Source organism: Equus przewalskii, chromosome 19 (assembly GCF_037783145.1).
Source record: "Equus przewalskii isolate Varuska chromosome 19, EquPr2, whole genome shotgun sequence".
NCBI lineage: Eukaryota > Metazoa > Chordata > Mammalia > Perissodactyla > Equidae > Equus > Equus przewalskii.
The window spans coordinates 32002135-32017267 of record NC_091849.1 but is presented as its reverse complement, the minus strand read 5'-3'; the positions used below and the strand labels follow the sequence as shown (position 1 = coordinate 32017267).

Sequence of the window (15133 nt, the reverse complement as noted above, 5' to 3'; positions counted from 1 at the left end):
CAGAACCAGAAGTAGTTATTTACTTTCGGTGAGGAAGATTGTCACTAATATCTGTGCCAATTTTCCTCTATTTTGTATGTGGGACGCCCCCACAGCATGGCTTGGGGAGCAGTGTGTAGGTCCATGCCTGGGATCCCAACCCCTGAACACTGGGTTGCTGAAGTGGAGCACACGAATTTAACCATTACACCACCAGGCCAGCCCCAGAATTTACAACTATACACAACTATGTACTCAAGCTTTGCTGGCGGGTGGGTGGGTGGAAGACTGGTAACAGATGTTAGCTTAGGGCGAATCTTCCCCTGGGGGGAAAAAAAAGAATGCAGACGAGACCTCTGGGGGCAAGAAATGAAGTTGACCATCTAATAGAGATATCCAGTATTAAGGGAGGGTGGGTGAGGTACTGATGAGGCTACGTAAGTTAATAACTTAGCTATTTGGAGTAATATAATTGTAGCTAATACCCAAATAGGGTTTACTATGTGCTAGGAACTGTTTTTAAGTGTATGTACATATATTTAACCTTACAACTCTGTAAGGGTAGGTACTCTTTCATCCATTTACAAATGAGGAAATTGTGACACAGAATGGTTAAGTAACTTGGCCAAAGTTAAACAGCTGTGTTAGTCTAGGTCCAGAATCTTAACCAGTCCCCTATAATTCTTGTATGATACTGTCACCCTAGAAAAATGCACTTACAAATAGAAGTCCTCATATACACTATTCAAAGACAGCTATCAAGCTAAACAAAATTTCTCAAAATAAAAATAGAAATGTGTGTGGAAGGATGGAATCTAAAATAACTACAGGAAAATACATGAAAAAACCCCAAGTTGCAGTACTACTATCAGAATTAATCCATTTTTATAAAGTTCAAGAAGATACAAAACCAAACAATATATTGTTTAGGGATGCATTCAGGGTATATAAAGTCAGGAAATGATAAAGCGGTTTCCTGAGTGGAGGGAGAAAAAAGGAAACTGAATCAAAGACAGGTTTGCTTTAGTTATTGGTAATGTTAAGATTTTTTTTAATTTTTTTCCTTTTTCTCCCCAAAGCCCCCCAGTACATAGTTGTATATTCTTTGCTGTGGGTCCTTCTAGTTGTGGCATGTGGGACGCTGCCTCAGCGTGGTTCGATGAGCAGTGCCATGTCCACGCCCAGGATTTGAACCAACGAAACACTGGGCCGCCTTCAGCGGAGCACAGGAACTTAGCCAGTCGACCACGGGTCAAGCCCTGGTAATGTTCTAAAGCTGGGTGATGGGTACACTGGAGACAGAAAGGAATTTGAATCCTGACTCTGGTAACTCCTGTGACCTTGAGCAAATTATTTAATATCCCTGAACCTTCCTTTCCTCACCTGTAAAGCAGGGTAGATAATATCTACTTTGCAAGGCTGATTTTTAAGGATTCAATGAAGTGAAGCAGGTAAAAAGCCTAGCACAGACCTATGTGCTAAGATACATGGTGGCTGCTAAGACAATGCTCCAGAATGACAGCCAAGAACCAAACAATTGTGCTTGGGACTTTATCACGAAGTAGTACATTCTCAGTGGTTAACGATTCAAAAATTCATGGAGTAAAATGCCCAATTCTCCTCCTACCCCTAGCCCATCCCAGTCCCAATCCCCTCCACAAAAGTAACCTTAACTGCTAAGACTAACCTGGTTCTTGTCCTAACGAACAGGGAGTCAAATAAAGGATTTCAAGAATTTTAATAAAAACTATTACCTATTTTAAACTGCCATATTTTAAAGACCAAGCTCCTTTTGGGAAAAATCTTTGCTGATGCATTAAGGTGGTGGAGGCCAAGCTGGAAATGTCCAGTAGGAAAACAGATGCACAAGAAATCCAATTTTTAAAAGATGAATAAATACACCAACTGGTGCTAAAAGTATTACCACCTGAAGTGGCGACAGCAGGTATAGGAAAAACAGGCAATCTCAAGATGACACTGATGTTGGGCGTAAACTGGTACAACTTTCTGAACAGAGTATGCATCAAGTTTTAAAAGCCTAAATCCTTTGACTCAAATTCTAGTTCTGGAAATGTATTCTACCACATAACTTCAAATGGGTGCAAACAACAGGGAATCAGGACGGTACACAGCAAGATGAGAAACCTAAACGCCCCCTACCAGAAACTGGGTAATTTATATACAGTCTTAGAGTAACATAAACCTGTACATGCTGGTGGGGAACCATCTTTGGGATGGTGACAAAAAGGAACACAGATATGCTTTTTTCCTCCAAATTTTATTGTGGTGAAATACACATAAATCTTGCCCTTTTAATCATCTTTTAGTGTACAGTTCAGTAGTATTAAATACATTCATTCATAATATTATGCAACCATCACCGCCACCTATCTCCATAATTCTTTTCATCTTGTAAAACTGAAACTATGCCCATTAAACATTAAACTCCCCATTTCTCCCTCCCTCCAGCCTCTGGCAACCTGTAGGAGCATATTCTTCTAAAATATATCTGGAAAACCTGTTTTCACCAATTCATGAAAAGGCAAATTAGATGCCTGTGTTAAGATTGTTTAACATCAAAAAAACCTTAAATGCTAGTTACTTACATCTACTACAATATATTATGGTAGCCAATCTAGAAATCCTTAACATTAGTGTCCACGTGTGTACAACCTAGTTTCTGTTGTTTGTACAGAGCTATAAAGAGGTACAGCTGGATATCAAATGTGATGATGCTCATTCACTGGTGGTTACCTTTCACCTCCCTAAATCTTTTTGTACCATCATCTATTTTTTATTTGCTTTAAAGTATTTTATTGGAATCCTTTTGATAAAACCAAGTACTTGTTTAAGACAAAGTAAAGAAGTGAAAGTTAATCGATTTAAGTTCCCCAAAATTTCTAGGCAGTTTTTTCCCCAATAAGTTGACAGTTGCTCAAGTTAATCCAGAAAAGATGTAAATTCCTAGGATCTGCCCAACACCAAAGAGAAGACATCCTCTGTGTCAGCAAACTCCTGAAATTTCATGAAAGGAACAGTATTAGAACCATGCAGGCAACTGGGAGTTGACACACAAGGTGGAGAAGGGGAAGCATAAGAGTGGATCAGGTGGATTCAAAGATCCTCAAAGGAATGTTCAGAGACTCTAGTCCAACCAGGTCATCATTACCACTCTGGGGCTGGAAGAAAAACAGGGAGAGACTCACCACTCTAGCCAGGGAGAAGGGGCATGGCTCTTCACTTCTTGTCACAGCCTGTAGATGAAGTGGCAGGAACCCATTACCTAGGCATCCCAACAGCACTTCTCCAAGAGGGTGAATTCTAAACTTCAGCCCTTCAGCCACCAGGTTAGTGCAGAAACTCTGTGAAGGGGCAGTGCCCCTGGCTGGGCTTCCAGGGCTCTCATGCTAGCAAGATGAAACAGGACAAGAAATGAGAAGGACAAGCAGAGGTTACAGCCATCCCTCCGGCCCTTCTCAAAGACCCAAGTATCCAGTTCCCCAAATGAGTCAGAACTTAAGTTTTGACATCAGAACCAGCATCAGAGACTCTAGTCTGAGAAATCATCATTCCCAATTTAGGGAGATCTGGATCAAGGGAAGCCATTCTGGGAAGAGACCTAATGCATTCAAGCATAATGGTCCTAATCTAAACAAGGATCTAGCAATCGAGTTCAGGGATGGGAAGTTTGGGAGAGAAAAGAAGTAGGAAATAAATTTAGAACTGCAGAAAATGGCTCCACCAAGGAGGCCCAGCATGTAGGCAAGTTTACAGTAAGAAAAGGAATGGAGGAAGCAGGTTTAACCAGGCTTAGAAAAAAAACAGGTGGAGTTACCAAAGATTTTTTAAAAAGTAATGGTCACAAGAGAAATGTAAACCAAAGAGCGATCCTTGGAAAATTACCAGGTGAAATATTTGCACTGTTGTACGTGTTCATTAGAAAGCAGGCAGACTCCATAGGGCCCCATGAAAGGGATAGCTTGGGGACAAGATGGTCTGTGAGAGGCACTTGGGAGCACTCTCAAACCTAATACTCACCTTTATTCAAAGATAACACACCGGTGGACGTCTTAAACCACTACAGGAGAAATGACACAGAAGAATAAATGAGTAATACGGGTTCCTGGCCATCAACTTCCCCCCAAGCACCAAGCACCAGGCACTAGGGATCCCAGCCTAGAGGAAGGGGGTGGTCAGCGCGCTGCGGTGATGTCGTCAACGACACACTCAGAGTCACCTGGAGTCATCATTGTCCCCGTCTTCCCCCAGGGCAACTGCCAGGCACGCCATCTCGCACAATCCACTTACCCTCGTAGCGCTGCGGACCCGCCCGCGAGGGATCAGGAGTCTGGGGAGAAACCAAATGGGTCAGCAAAGGCCGGGGCGACCCCAGCTGAGTTCCCCCTGCCTCGGGCTGGGTCAGTTTCAAGCAGTGGCGTCACAGAGACATCAGAAACTCTAGTCTGTAATGGTAGTTCATCCTGCTCAGCCCGAGACTGCGGTCCCCTCACCCAGCGGGGCCCCCAAGTACCTGCACGCGGCCAGCTACGCAAGGGTGGCACAGGCAGCCAGGGCCCGCCGCCGTCGCCTCGCTGTGGCGAAAATTTCGCAGCCGCCACGAAGCACACTGCAGAGCTCACAAGACCCACGCGAACGAGTTAATCTCACAGAAAGAATAAAAATGTCTGCACTAGGGCTATTTATGGAGGCGTGGGGTAGGGGGCCTGACGAGCATGGCTGCCTTCTTAGATGCCTGACTCGATCCGCAGAATTTTCCCCATCGTTCGTCCAAAGGAGAATAAAGCAAAGTGAAAGAGAGGCGATGAGTGAATGTTTCACACTCTTCTGGGTAAATATTCGGAAATGTTTTGTGAATTTTGAAAATCAAAACCCAGGTAACCTGACTGGCCAGGCCGGAGAAAGTCCCCGGCGCCGTCGGACGCACGCGCAGCTGGGCGCTCTGCTTTAGCGGCCTCCGGGGAAGTCTAGTCCCGTGTGGGTCCGTGAATGATGACGCGTGGCCTCCTCCCTTGTCATTACCCGTCCCAGCTTGGGGTCCAGGTCACTCCGAGGGACTGTCACCCCGCTCCGTCTATCCAGCGAAATCTGAATCCCTAGCCCCACTCGAGGCCGCAGACCTGTCAGGCACATTAGGCTTCATGTCTTTTTTTTTTTCAATAGCTGTATTAAGGTATAATTAACATACAGTAAATTGCACATATTTAAAATAAACAATTTGATAAGTCTTTAAAAACTATTCTAACGTTTTTTAAGTGTACAGTTCGGTAGTGTTAAGTATATTCACAGTGTTGTGCAAGCCATCTCTGGTTTCATCTTGCAAAACTGAAACTGTATACCCTGTAAACAACTACTCCCGGTGTCCCCCACTCTTCATGTCCTTTTTATGGGCAGCGCATGGCCTGAGAGTTTGCCAGAAACGGTGGAAGTATTTAGTACGCTCGGAATAGCACTATGTGTCACGGAGCTTTGGAAGTAAACCAATTGGGGTGGGGTGGCAACAGCCAGGCTATGATCTCCCGTAACCAGTTTTTGCTCTCTCAGAAATCTTCCTTAGTCATTTGCTCTTGGCCCTTAATCTATCAACTCATATATTATGCTAAGTCCCACCTACCTGGACCATTTTGTACCCCTTCATTTATAAATGAGGATAGTGTTTGGTGATGAATGTTGGCATCTTTTTCTTCATCTTTTGTGAGAAAGTCACATATAACAGGTTGATTTGGGGGTTCCAAATCATACAAAATCAGTCTCTCTCTCTCTCTTTTTTATTTTGCTGAGGAAGATCGGCCCTGAGCCAACATCTGTGCCAATCTTCCTCTATTTTGTACGTGGGACGCCACCACAGCCTGCTTGATGAGCAGTGTGTAGGTGCAGTCCCAGGATCCAAACCTGCAAACCCTGGGCCGCTGAAGCAGAGCGGGCAAACTTAACCAGTACGCCACCGGCCTGGCCCCAATCAGTCTCCTTTTTGAGTCACATAATTTAGCCACAGAGTAAAATTTGGGAGGCAGCCATGGTGGGTGCAGGAAATACATCCTTTTACTTTCTTCTGCAATTATCTTTCCATCTGCCCTCCCTTCCCCCAAGGCTTCAGCCTTCTATCAAAAAATCTCTTCCAAGAATCCGGTAGGTAGTACTTGTTTGATATATTTTTTGGCTCCCAGGTGCAGAGTTCCACTTGTGGCTGATGTTGCAAAGTGATTTTGCTTTAATTTCCAAGATGTGTATGTGTAGAGGTAGGCATATTCTGATGTTGCTTCCTAATGAACCACTTCCCTACTGAGAGTCATGATTGCCCCAGCCTCAGAAGTCTCTTTTTGGGCCTAGTAAGCTGTTGCTGGAGATTTCCCTAACTTCTATCATTGCTGCTGCCAGTGAATCAACACTTGAAGGTTTTTCAAACCTTCAGGCTCCCATTCACAGCAGAAAGCGCCCTACCAGCAGCTGCTGCTCCTGGAGGCACTGACACCTTCCTGTCCTCGCTCTCCCATGCCCCCATCCCTCTAAAAATATAATCAGGAGTAGCTTCTGGTTCAGGGGTGTTTCTCTACTTCGGCTGCACATTAGAAACACCTAGGCAGCTTTAATTCTATACAACACCTTAGCCCACTCCCAGAGATTCTGAATTGGCCTGGGAGAGGCCTGGCATCAGTATTTTTTTAGCCTACCCAATTAATGTTAATATACCACTAAGTTGGAGAACTGTGCCTCAAATGACTCGAAGCTAAAGAATATATTCCCTCTACTGCCTGGGAGGATTTAAAAAAAAAAAAACAACGGTAAGAAAGCTCCCAATTCCTGCTGCTGCAGCAGCAGTTAAAACGCATTATATGGATGTTATGGTCAGAGGCCATATTATATTTTAGTTCACCTATCTTGTGAGTAAAACAGGCCTTTGAGAATTGGCCCAGGAACCAAAAAAACTCATACTATACTCCTTTTTCTTTACACGCTTTCAAGGAGGGCTTCCCATAATGTTTGATTTTCCCAGAGAATAAGAATTTATTAAAAGATATAACATAGACTTTAATTTGTTAGATGTTGGAGTAGATACACCCAGGCTCAGTTTTGGGGAGGAGGGAGATTGGGACTCTGTTAGCCTATAAGGGCATGCAACTGTCCCGGCAGGAAGAACACCCTAGGCAAAGGCTTACGTGAGAGGAGAGCCCATTTCCCTGATCTTCCCAGCTCTGTGCTCTGTGCAGCTTTTATCTCCTTCTCTTTCTTCATGATTGAATTTATTAAATTGCTATTGTTTGGAGACTGCCCATAAAAAGGACAAAGAGGGCACTGACTGTTAAAACTGGGGTAAAACCATCAATTTGAAGCAGACAGGAACTACCCAACAGTGTGAGGCAGTGTGGAAAAAACCCTGGCTTCCAAACCATCACTTGTTGCTAATTTTGCCCTGGATGTAGTTGAAGTGACCATGTCCGCATGCTAACCTATGAAAAAAGCTTTAGAGCACCTGACATAGAGGGTGGCGGAATGAGGATGACTGAGGAATACTGGGGTGACACAAAGGACCTGGCCCATTCCTCTTTTATTGCCATGCCCCCACACTCTCAGTATCTTACTCCTCCAGACTGTCACTTGGATAACTGGAAGTAGGGTGACCATGGCTGAAGATGTTGCTTGTCTACACATTTCTGCTCAAAATGATCTTCAAAGTTTGGAAGTGAGACCATTCAGACAAAATGCTTTATGTTAAAAGCAGGCAACCAAAACTAAGAGACACTAAATAATTTGCATTGGGTCGCCTAGCTGGAATTTACAGCCAGAGTGTCAATCCGAATCTCATTTTTGTTTTGTCCACCCCTAAGTTTATTGATTTTTATTTAATTTTGGTTTTTGAGGAAGATTAGCCCTGAGCTAACATCTGCTGCCAATCCTCCTCTTTTTACTGAGGAAGACTGACCATGAGCTAACATCCGTGCCCATCTTCCTCTACTTTATATGTAGAACGCCTACCACAGCATGGCTTGCCAAGCGGTGCCGTGTCTGCACCCAGGATCCAAAGCGGCAAACCCCAGGCCGCCAAGGCAGAATGTACACACTTAACCACTGTGCCACTGGGCCAGCCCCCCTAAATTTATTTATAACCTAAATACAAAGGACTGGAAGACTCAGAGGTCAGAAGTGAGAAATGAAACTCAGGGGTCTGCACACATTAAGTGAAGGAGATTAAGGAACCATGAACCCCTCTCAGCACTGCCTTTAAACCCACACCCACCTTTCTCCCCTAAAACCCTTTGGAAACTCCTTTCCCTACTTTTCCCTAAAACCACCCCCACCCCAATCAAAATGGGCACCAGGAATTTTGTTTTCTAACCGGGATGTCATTTACCACCTACAATTAAGTCGCAACAAAAATAGCCATAGCTATGGCTCCTAATACATGTACCTCTCTTCAGTAGTGTCCCTTTCAAGGCCTACGGAATTCAGACATTCCCAGAAGAGTCCATTATCTCTCTCCAAATATAGACTCACATTTTTTCGTTGTTAGACACACATTTTTAACATTTTATTTTTCATCCTTAAGTATACAAATTACAAAAACAACATTCCATGACTTCCACTGTGTTTACAAAGCAAAAAACAGGACAGAGGGTGGCAGTGTTGATTCATTTAACAGAAATAAAAGAAAAAAATCCTTACAGTACCAACTTAACTTAAACGCAAAGAATTCTAAAAAACACCTTTGTTATACTACAAAGAAATAAAACAGGCAGGTTAGTTACCAGACTACAACATACTTTAGAATGAAATAAAGTAGTAGAGAACCGACAGTAGAAAAAACATAAGGCAATGGCAAAATGCTTGGGTCTGGTATGCCTCAAAGATGAACATGGAAAAACGAAGGTAAGGCTTCTAATCCACCTCCTCAATGGTGGGGCCAGACCCAGAGCCACCCTTGGGAGCCTGAGCCCCAAAGCCACCAGCCCCGGGGCCACCCGCCCCCTGGTACAGTCCAGTGATGATAGGGTTACACACCTGCTCCAACTCCTTCCTCTTGTGCTCAAACTCGTCCTTTTCGGCCAAAGTGTTGGCGTCCAGCCAGGAAATCACCTCCTGGCATTTGTCCAGCACCTTCTTCTTGTCCGCCTCGCTGATCTTGCCCTTGAGCCCCTCATCCTCCACAGCGCTCTTCATGTTGAACGCGTACGACTCCAGGGCATTCTTGGCAGACACCCTCTCGCGCTGGACCTCGTCCTCGGCTTTGTACTTCTCCGCCTCCTGCACCATGCGCTCGATCTCCTCCTTGCTCAGGCGGCCCTTGTCGTTGGTGATGGTGATCTTGTTGGCCTTGCCCGTGCTCTTGTCGGTGGCCGTGACGTTCAGGATACCATTGGCGTCGATGTCAAAGGTCACCTCGATCTGGGGCACTCCCCTGGGGGCCGGTGGGATGCCACTCAGCTCGAAGCGCCCCAGCAGGTTGTTGTCCCGCGTCATGGCCCTCTCGCCCTCGTATACCTGGATCAGCACCCCGGGCTGGTTGTCCGAGTACGTGGTGAAGATCTGCGTCTGCTTGGTGGGGATGGTGGAGTTGCGCTTGATCAGGGCAGTCATCACGCCCCCAGCCGTCTCCAGCCCCAGCGACAGGGGAGCCACGTCCAGCAGCAGCAGGTCCTGCACGTTCTCAGACTTGTCCCCCATCAGGATGGCCGCCTGCACAGCCGCCCCGTAGGCCACCGCTTCATCGGGGTTGATGCTCTTGTTGAGGTCGCGCCCGTTGAAGAAGTCCTGCAGCAGCTTCTGCACCTTCGGGATGCGGGTGGAGCCGCCCACCAGGACCAGGTCGTGGATCTGGGCCTTGTCCAGCTTCGCGTCGCGCAGGGCCTTCTCCACGGGCTCCAGGGTGCTGCGGAACAGGTCCGAGCACAGCTCCTCGAACCTCGCTCTGGTGATGGACGTGTAGAAGTCGATGCCCTCGAACAGGGAGTCGATCTCCAGGCTGGCCTGGGTGCTGGACGACAGGGTCCTCTTGGCCCTCTCGCAGGCGGTGCGCAGCCGCCTCACGGCTCGCTTGTTCTGGCTGATGTCCTTCTTGTGTTTCCTCTTGAACTCCTCCACGAAGTGGTTCACCAGCCTGTTGTCAAAGTCCTCCCCACCCAGGTGGGTGTCTCCGGCCGTGGCCTTCACCTCGAAGATGCCGTCGTCGATCGTCAGGATGGACACGTCGAAGGTGCCCCCGCCCAGATCAAAGATGAGCACGTTGCGCTCCCCCTTGCCCGTCCTGTCCAGCCCGTAGGCGATGGCGGCGGCCGTGGGCTCGTTGATGATCCTCAGCACGTTCAGCCCCGCGATCACGCCCGCGTCCTTGGTGGCCTGGCGCTGCGAGTCGTTGAAGTAGGCCGGCACGGTGATCACCGCGTTGGTCACCGGGTAGCCCAGGTACGCCTCGGCGATCTCCTTCATCTTCGTCAGCACCATGGAAGAGATCTCCTCCGGGTAGAACGCCTTGGTCTCCCCCTTGTAGCTCACCTGCACCTTGGGCTTGTCCCCGTCGTTGATCACGCGGAAAGGCCAGTGCTTCATGTCCGACTGCACCACCGGGTCGCCGAACTTGCGGCCGATCAGCCGCTTCGCGTCAAACACGGTGTTCTGCGGGTTCAGCGCCACCTGGTTCTTGGCCGCATCCCCGATCAGCCGCTCGGTGTCCGTGAAGGCCACGTAGCTGGGGGTGGTGCGGTTGCCCTGGTCGTTGGCGATGATCTCCACCTTGCCGTGCTGGAACACCCCCACGCACGAGTAGGTGGTGCCCAGGTCGATGCCGATGGCCGTGCTCTTAGCCATGCCGGTGCTCTCCTCTCTCGCCTGGAGCTGAAGCGCTGGCCTGAAAACGGCGGACGAGTTCCGCGACGAGGAGCTGGATTCTCTCTGAAGCCCGAAGCTGAAGGCGCACTATCGCCCCGGTTTGTCCTCTGAGGCAGTGGCTCTGCGGAAGCTGCGGTCACAGATAAAACCGTAAGAGATATCACCTCTCTGCAGGCTTGCTGTTTCTCCAGGGCCGCCGGCTCTGTGTTTATAATTCTTCATCCAGCCCCTCCTTTTCCCTCCTCAGCCAATCACCGAGCTCGGCGGAGCTGCCAGGTCGGGAATTTTCCAGAGGTTTCCCTCGCGTCCCGCCCCCAGGCTTTCTGGGACCAATCAGCATCTTGAGTGCCGCCCCTCCCCGAACTCTCCAGACTGTTCTCCGATTCACGGGAGGGGACTGGAGTCCTAAGGAGATGGAGTGAGGCCCTGGGAAGGGTGGCTGTTGACTCCGCCCGCCGGGCCTCCAATTTCCTGACGATGCTGGCCTTTATCCACTTAGTTTGAAATTGAGGCTAAGGGTTAGCGCAAGGCTAGTAATTGTAGGGCGGTGAGGGGCTTGTGGGGGTCAAACTAGTTTGGTGGTTTAAGGTAGGATTAAGGGCTAGACACTGTGGACACCTAAAATACAGAAAATTCCCGAGTTTCTCCGAAATGGGGGGGGGTGTGTATGGGCCAAGGAGACTCTGATTGGACCGTGGCGCCGACGGGCCGGGGCTGCGTTTAGGTTCCCGGATTGGCCCAAGGGCCTGGGCTGCCTAAGGGTTGCTTTGGCCTTTTGTGTTTTTCCCATGTCAGATTTAAAATGGAAAGAGGCAGTGCAATATGGTTTTTGACATTTTTAACCTACATAGATGGAATGTCTGGGGATGGAGGAATTTGAATTTTCAAAAGAAAAGCAATCAGGTAAACAGGCAGTTCTTAAACTAGGAGATCTCCATCCCAGACAAGGAGTGTGCTCCTTGGGGGACGGGGCAGCGGGGAGGCAAGGCTGGTCTGCTGTGCCCCTTTGTGAGGAAGAAAAAAATTTCCCATAGAACTTCAGCTGTCTTCAAGGCCTTTGGGCCTCCCCCTTTCCCGTATCCTTCCCAGCCTGGGTCCAGGCCACCCCCTTCCTTTCTGCTTTCTCAATTCTTGGTTCAGCCTCGGATGATGGGGAGGGCCAGGGTTAACATCAGAGTCTCGAATTCTGTCTTGTGTCCTGTCCTTGCAGACCCTTGGCTGTCCACCACTTCTGAATGAAATGCAAGGGGCAGTGAGCCTGCGAGCGTGGGGCTGGTAAAGGTTCAGTCCTCGTTAACAGCATCGTATGTCACAGCTGGCTGGCAGGTGGCCCATTTTAGGCAAACAGGTCAGGATGATACTGTAAGCTGGGAGGGCCTGGCTGGACCCAGGTTCTAGTTCTAGCTCCTCTAAAACTTGAGGTTATTTGCTGTGCACTTAATTCACTTACTCAGTTTTTTTTTTATCCTAGATTTCATCTTACTGGGCATTACCCTCCCTCCTGTTTGAAATACAATCAGATTTGGTAATTTATTTTGGCGTTTTTTTCTTCATCCTTTATGGGCATGCAAGACCCCTTGTTGGGTGCCTAAAATGAAAATGAGCGGGACATTAAAGCAACGGGACAGGATTCACAACTAACAGAAAAATTCGCTCTTTGCTATACCCGCATGTCTTGAGCACAGAAAACTTAAGGGCACAAGTGGGAGGAGGCAGTTTTTGACAAAGGAAAGAAATCTTGAACACTTTGCTCAATTGGCATTCTTTTACACATACACACACACACACTCCTGTCCAGTATCAAAACATCTTTTCCTGGAATCTGAGGGCATTCAGTTTTTTATTCTATAATTTGCTCAGACTGAGCTAAACTGATGTTGCAAAAAGATTGCTTTAACAAACCTGAGTGTGTTTACATGTGCAGGTAGGTGATAACTTTTTTTACTTTCAGATGTAGCTCCTTAGTGAACCACCTTAATCTAGTCAAACTGGTCCCACTTCAGGAATTTTCCATTTCTTTATGCAATCTCTGACTGGGGCTTCCCCTGTCTTCCATCTTAACTACCCAGTGTATCAACACTTCTGGAGACCCTTAACCTCACCCCCTCCCTCTGGAAGCTTCCTCACCATCTGTTGCTACCAGCGGTAGTTCTGGATTCACTCTTTCCTTCTCTCCAAATCTGCAATTGAGAATACTTCTCTATTGGCTTGAAGCAAAAGGGCATCATTGTCTCCAATGCCTGCCAAGTAGACTTGGTGGTAGGGCCTCAACTCTTCCTGCTGCTGGGGCAGCAGAAAAAGATCCACCAGAAATGCTGTTTTCCAGGAATCAGACAGCTGTACACTACAGTTGACCTACCTTTGAGTGAAATCTCTCTGTGGACTGGCCTGGAAACCTAAACATCTATAGCCTTCCATTTCCTGACGAGGAGAGCATCCCGAATTTTGTCTTTCCTTTTGTGCTGGATGCATCCCAAGGCAGAAATCCAGTCACAGGTTTAAATTGGTGCCTAAAGTGACTATAAGAACCCCAAAAGATTTTCCAGAACTTTAATTTGATTATTTTTGGAATTAGGTTTTTATCAGGTTCGATGTTTGAAAGGGTCAAGGCTCAGATTCCCCAAACTGGAGGGGCTGTCAGCTACTGTTAAGGCTGGGAGACTGAAGAGGGAGTGCCGACAATGCTGCAGGCGGCAGGAAGTGCGGGGGAGGGGAACCTTCTTCACTCTGAAGGTTCAGGGTCTTTCTTCCTCTCTCTCATTGTTCCTGTAGTGTCTGGAACTGTACTGTTTACTTCTCAATTCTATTAGTTTTAAAAGATGGTATAATTCTAAGTTTCCCAGAAGAAAGCAAAAGAGATACCTGATATGAAACCTAGAGCCAGGCATTTTTAACAACGAAAAGCCAAAGGCTTCAATGACCTAGGAATCCAGCAGCACGGAAGAAATACCTGGGAAAGGGAAGATCTGGGTTTGCATCTGGACTCTATCACCTTGTTGAGGCTGTTTTTCTTTTTTTTTCCCCCACAATATTGTAAGTTAACTAAATTACACATCTCTAAAATAGAATTAACAGTATATTTCATAGGATCATAGTATCAAGATAATACTTAGGCTTTAGTTCAGTGTCTATAACAAAGTAGTGCTTAAGAGGTTGCTCCCTTCTCCCTTCTTTGTTGGGGTCCTTTATTTTCAGGTCTGACCTCTCAGTCATTCTCACCGAGGTATTTACAAGGTTCAGGACTACTACCAGGACTACGGCATTCCTTTCAGTTTCACTATAGAAACTATCTTAAGATTTTAAGGCAGAGGCCATTCAGCCAAAACTTTTCATTTTAAAACATGAGCACAAAGGATCAGAGGTTCAGTGGCTTTGGTCTGGTCACCCAGACAGGTAATTATAGAACCAGCAACTGAACCTACGTGTCCTCATACTCCCTATTTTGGACTCCTCCCAATACCGGTGCATCCATCCCATCATGTCATTCTCTAAAAAGAGGACAACAAATGGCCACCGAAGGGAGTGAAGAGTGACTGTCAGGGCTCTGCGCATATTAGTGACACCGTGGGGATATGTGACCAAACAAGAACTCCCCTCTTAGCTGCAGCATCTGACTCAGGACACTCCCCCTACAAGCTCCTACCTTTCCCATCCTCCCAGCTTCTCCCAGCCCTGCCTCCCCTTTCCTTCATAGCAATACCGCTAGATCAGAAAGAGCGGAAAGGAGGGGGAGCATGGCTTGGCTGGCCCGTAGTTCACAGAGTCTTCTGGAACTAAATGTAGAGCCGTGACTAACCTTCATAATCTAGGGCAGGGTTAGCGGGGGTAGAGAGACTTGGGTGGGGCAGTTTGTTGACGAGCGTTCCTACGAATCAGTCCCCGCCTTCGAGCCCAGAAAGCTCCAGAAAGTTCCGGGCACAGCCCAAAATAGGGACGAAGAGCCAGAGCTAGCCAGACTCTGACCGAGCGGGGCGGGGGCGGGGCCGCCGAGCGCGGGGGCGGGGCCGCGGAACGTGGGGCCTGGCGGTCGGGCTGACCACAGAGCTGCCTGGCCGGTTCCGGCATTTTGCGATGGTTTTTTTCAAAACGGAATTAAAGGAGGAAAAAAAGAGACCTTTAGAGTTTCTCTTACAACAGCTAACTTGTTAGACAAAAGCACTGGAAAGTTTTGTAACTCATACGACTAAGCCGGATGACTTGCGTGGCCAGGCGCCAGAAGGGAAGGTCCCCACAGCTCCAGGCGAGCGCGCTCCCGGCTTGCGCGGGGGCGGGCGACGGGTGGGAGGCTGCTGCTTTCTCTCTGCCGTCACCTTGC

The 15133-nt window shown here is 47.7% G+C and overlaps 1 protein-coding gene, 1 long non-coding RNA gene and 3 other non-coding genes across 5 annotated transcripts; all 5 read right to left on the bottom strand.

Moving 5' to 3' along the window:
• Positions 1–2238: 2238 nt before the first annotated feature.
• Positions 2239–4966, bottom strand: LOC103563287 (uncharacterized). The gene is made up of 5 exons (XR_547858.2): positions 4511–4966; positions 4288–4327; positions 4018–4057; positions 3186–3386; positions 2239–2994 (listed from the first exon to the last, which is right to left on the bottom strand). It is a non-coding gene; the product is annotated as an uncharacterized lncRNA (long non-coding RNA).
• Positions 3074–3156, bottom strand: LOC139077566 (small nucleolar RNA ZL8). The gene has a single exon (XR_011530188.1). It is a non-coding gene; the product is annotated as a small nucleolar RNA ZL8 (small nucleolar RNA).
• LOC139077560 (small nucleolar RNA SNORD52) lies at positions 3486–3553 on the bottom strand. Its single transcript, XR_011530182.1, has one exon. It is a non-coding gene; the product is annotated as a small nucleolar RNA SNORD52 (small nucleolar RNA).
• On the bottom strand, positions 4171–4233 carry LOC139077561 (small nucleolar RNA SNORD48). Its single transcript, XR_011530183.1, has one exon. It is a non-coding gene; the product is annotated as a small nucleolar RNA SNORD48 (small nucleolar RNA).
• Positions 4967–6977: 2011 nt separating the features above from the next.
• LOC103563286 (heat shock 70 kDa protein 1) lies at positions 6978–14804 on the bottom strand. Its single transcript, XM_070585743.1, has 2 exons — positions 14615–14804; positions 6978–12406 (listed from the first exon to the last, which is right to left on the bottom strand). Exon 2 carries the CDS (start codon positions 10795–10797, stop codon positions 8872–8874), a length of 1926 nt encoding a protein of 641 aa, XP_070441844.1. The 5' UTR covers positions 10798–12406; positions 14615–14804; the 3' UTR covers positions 6978–8871.
• Positions 14805–15133: the final 329 nt, after the last annotated feature.

Coding starts and splice junctions, on each gene's coding strand:
- LOC103563286 (XM_070585743.1), bottom strand. CDS start 10,797: ATGGCTAAGAGCACGGCCATCGGCATCGACCTGGGCACCACCTACTCG.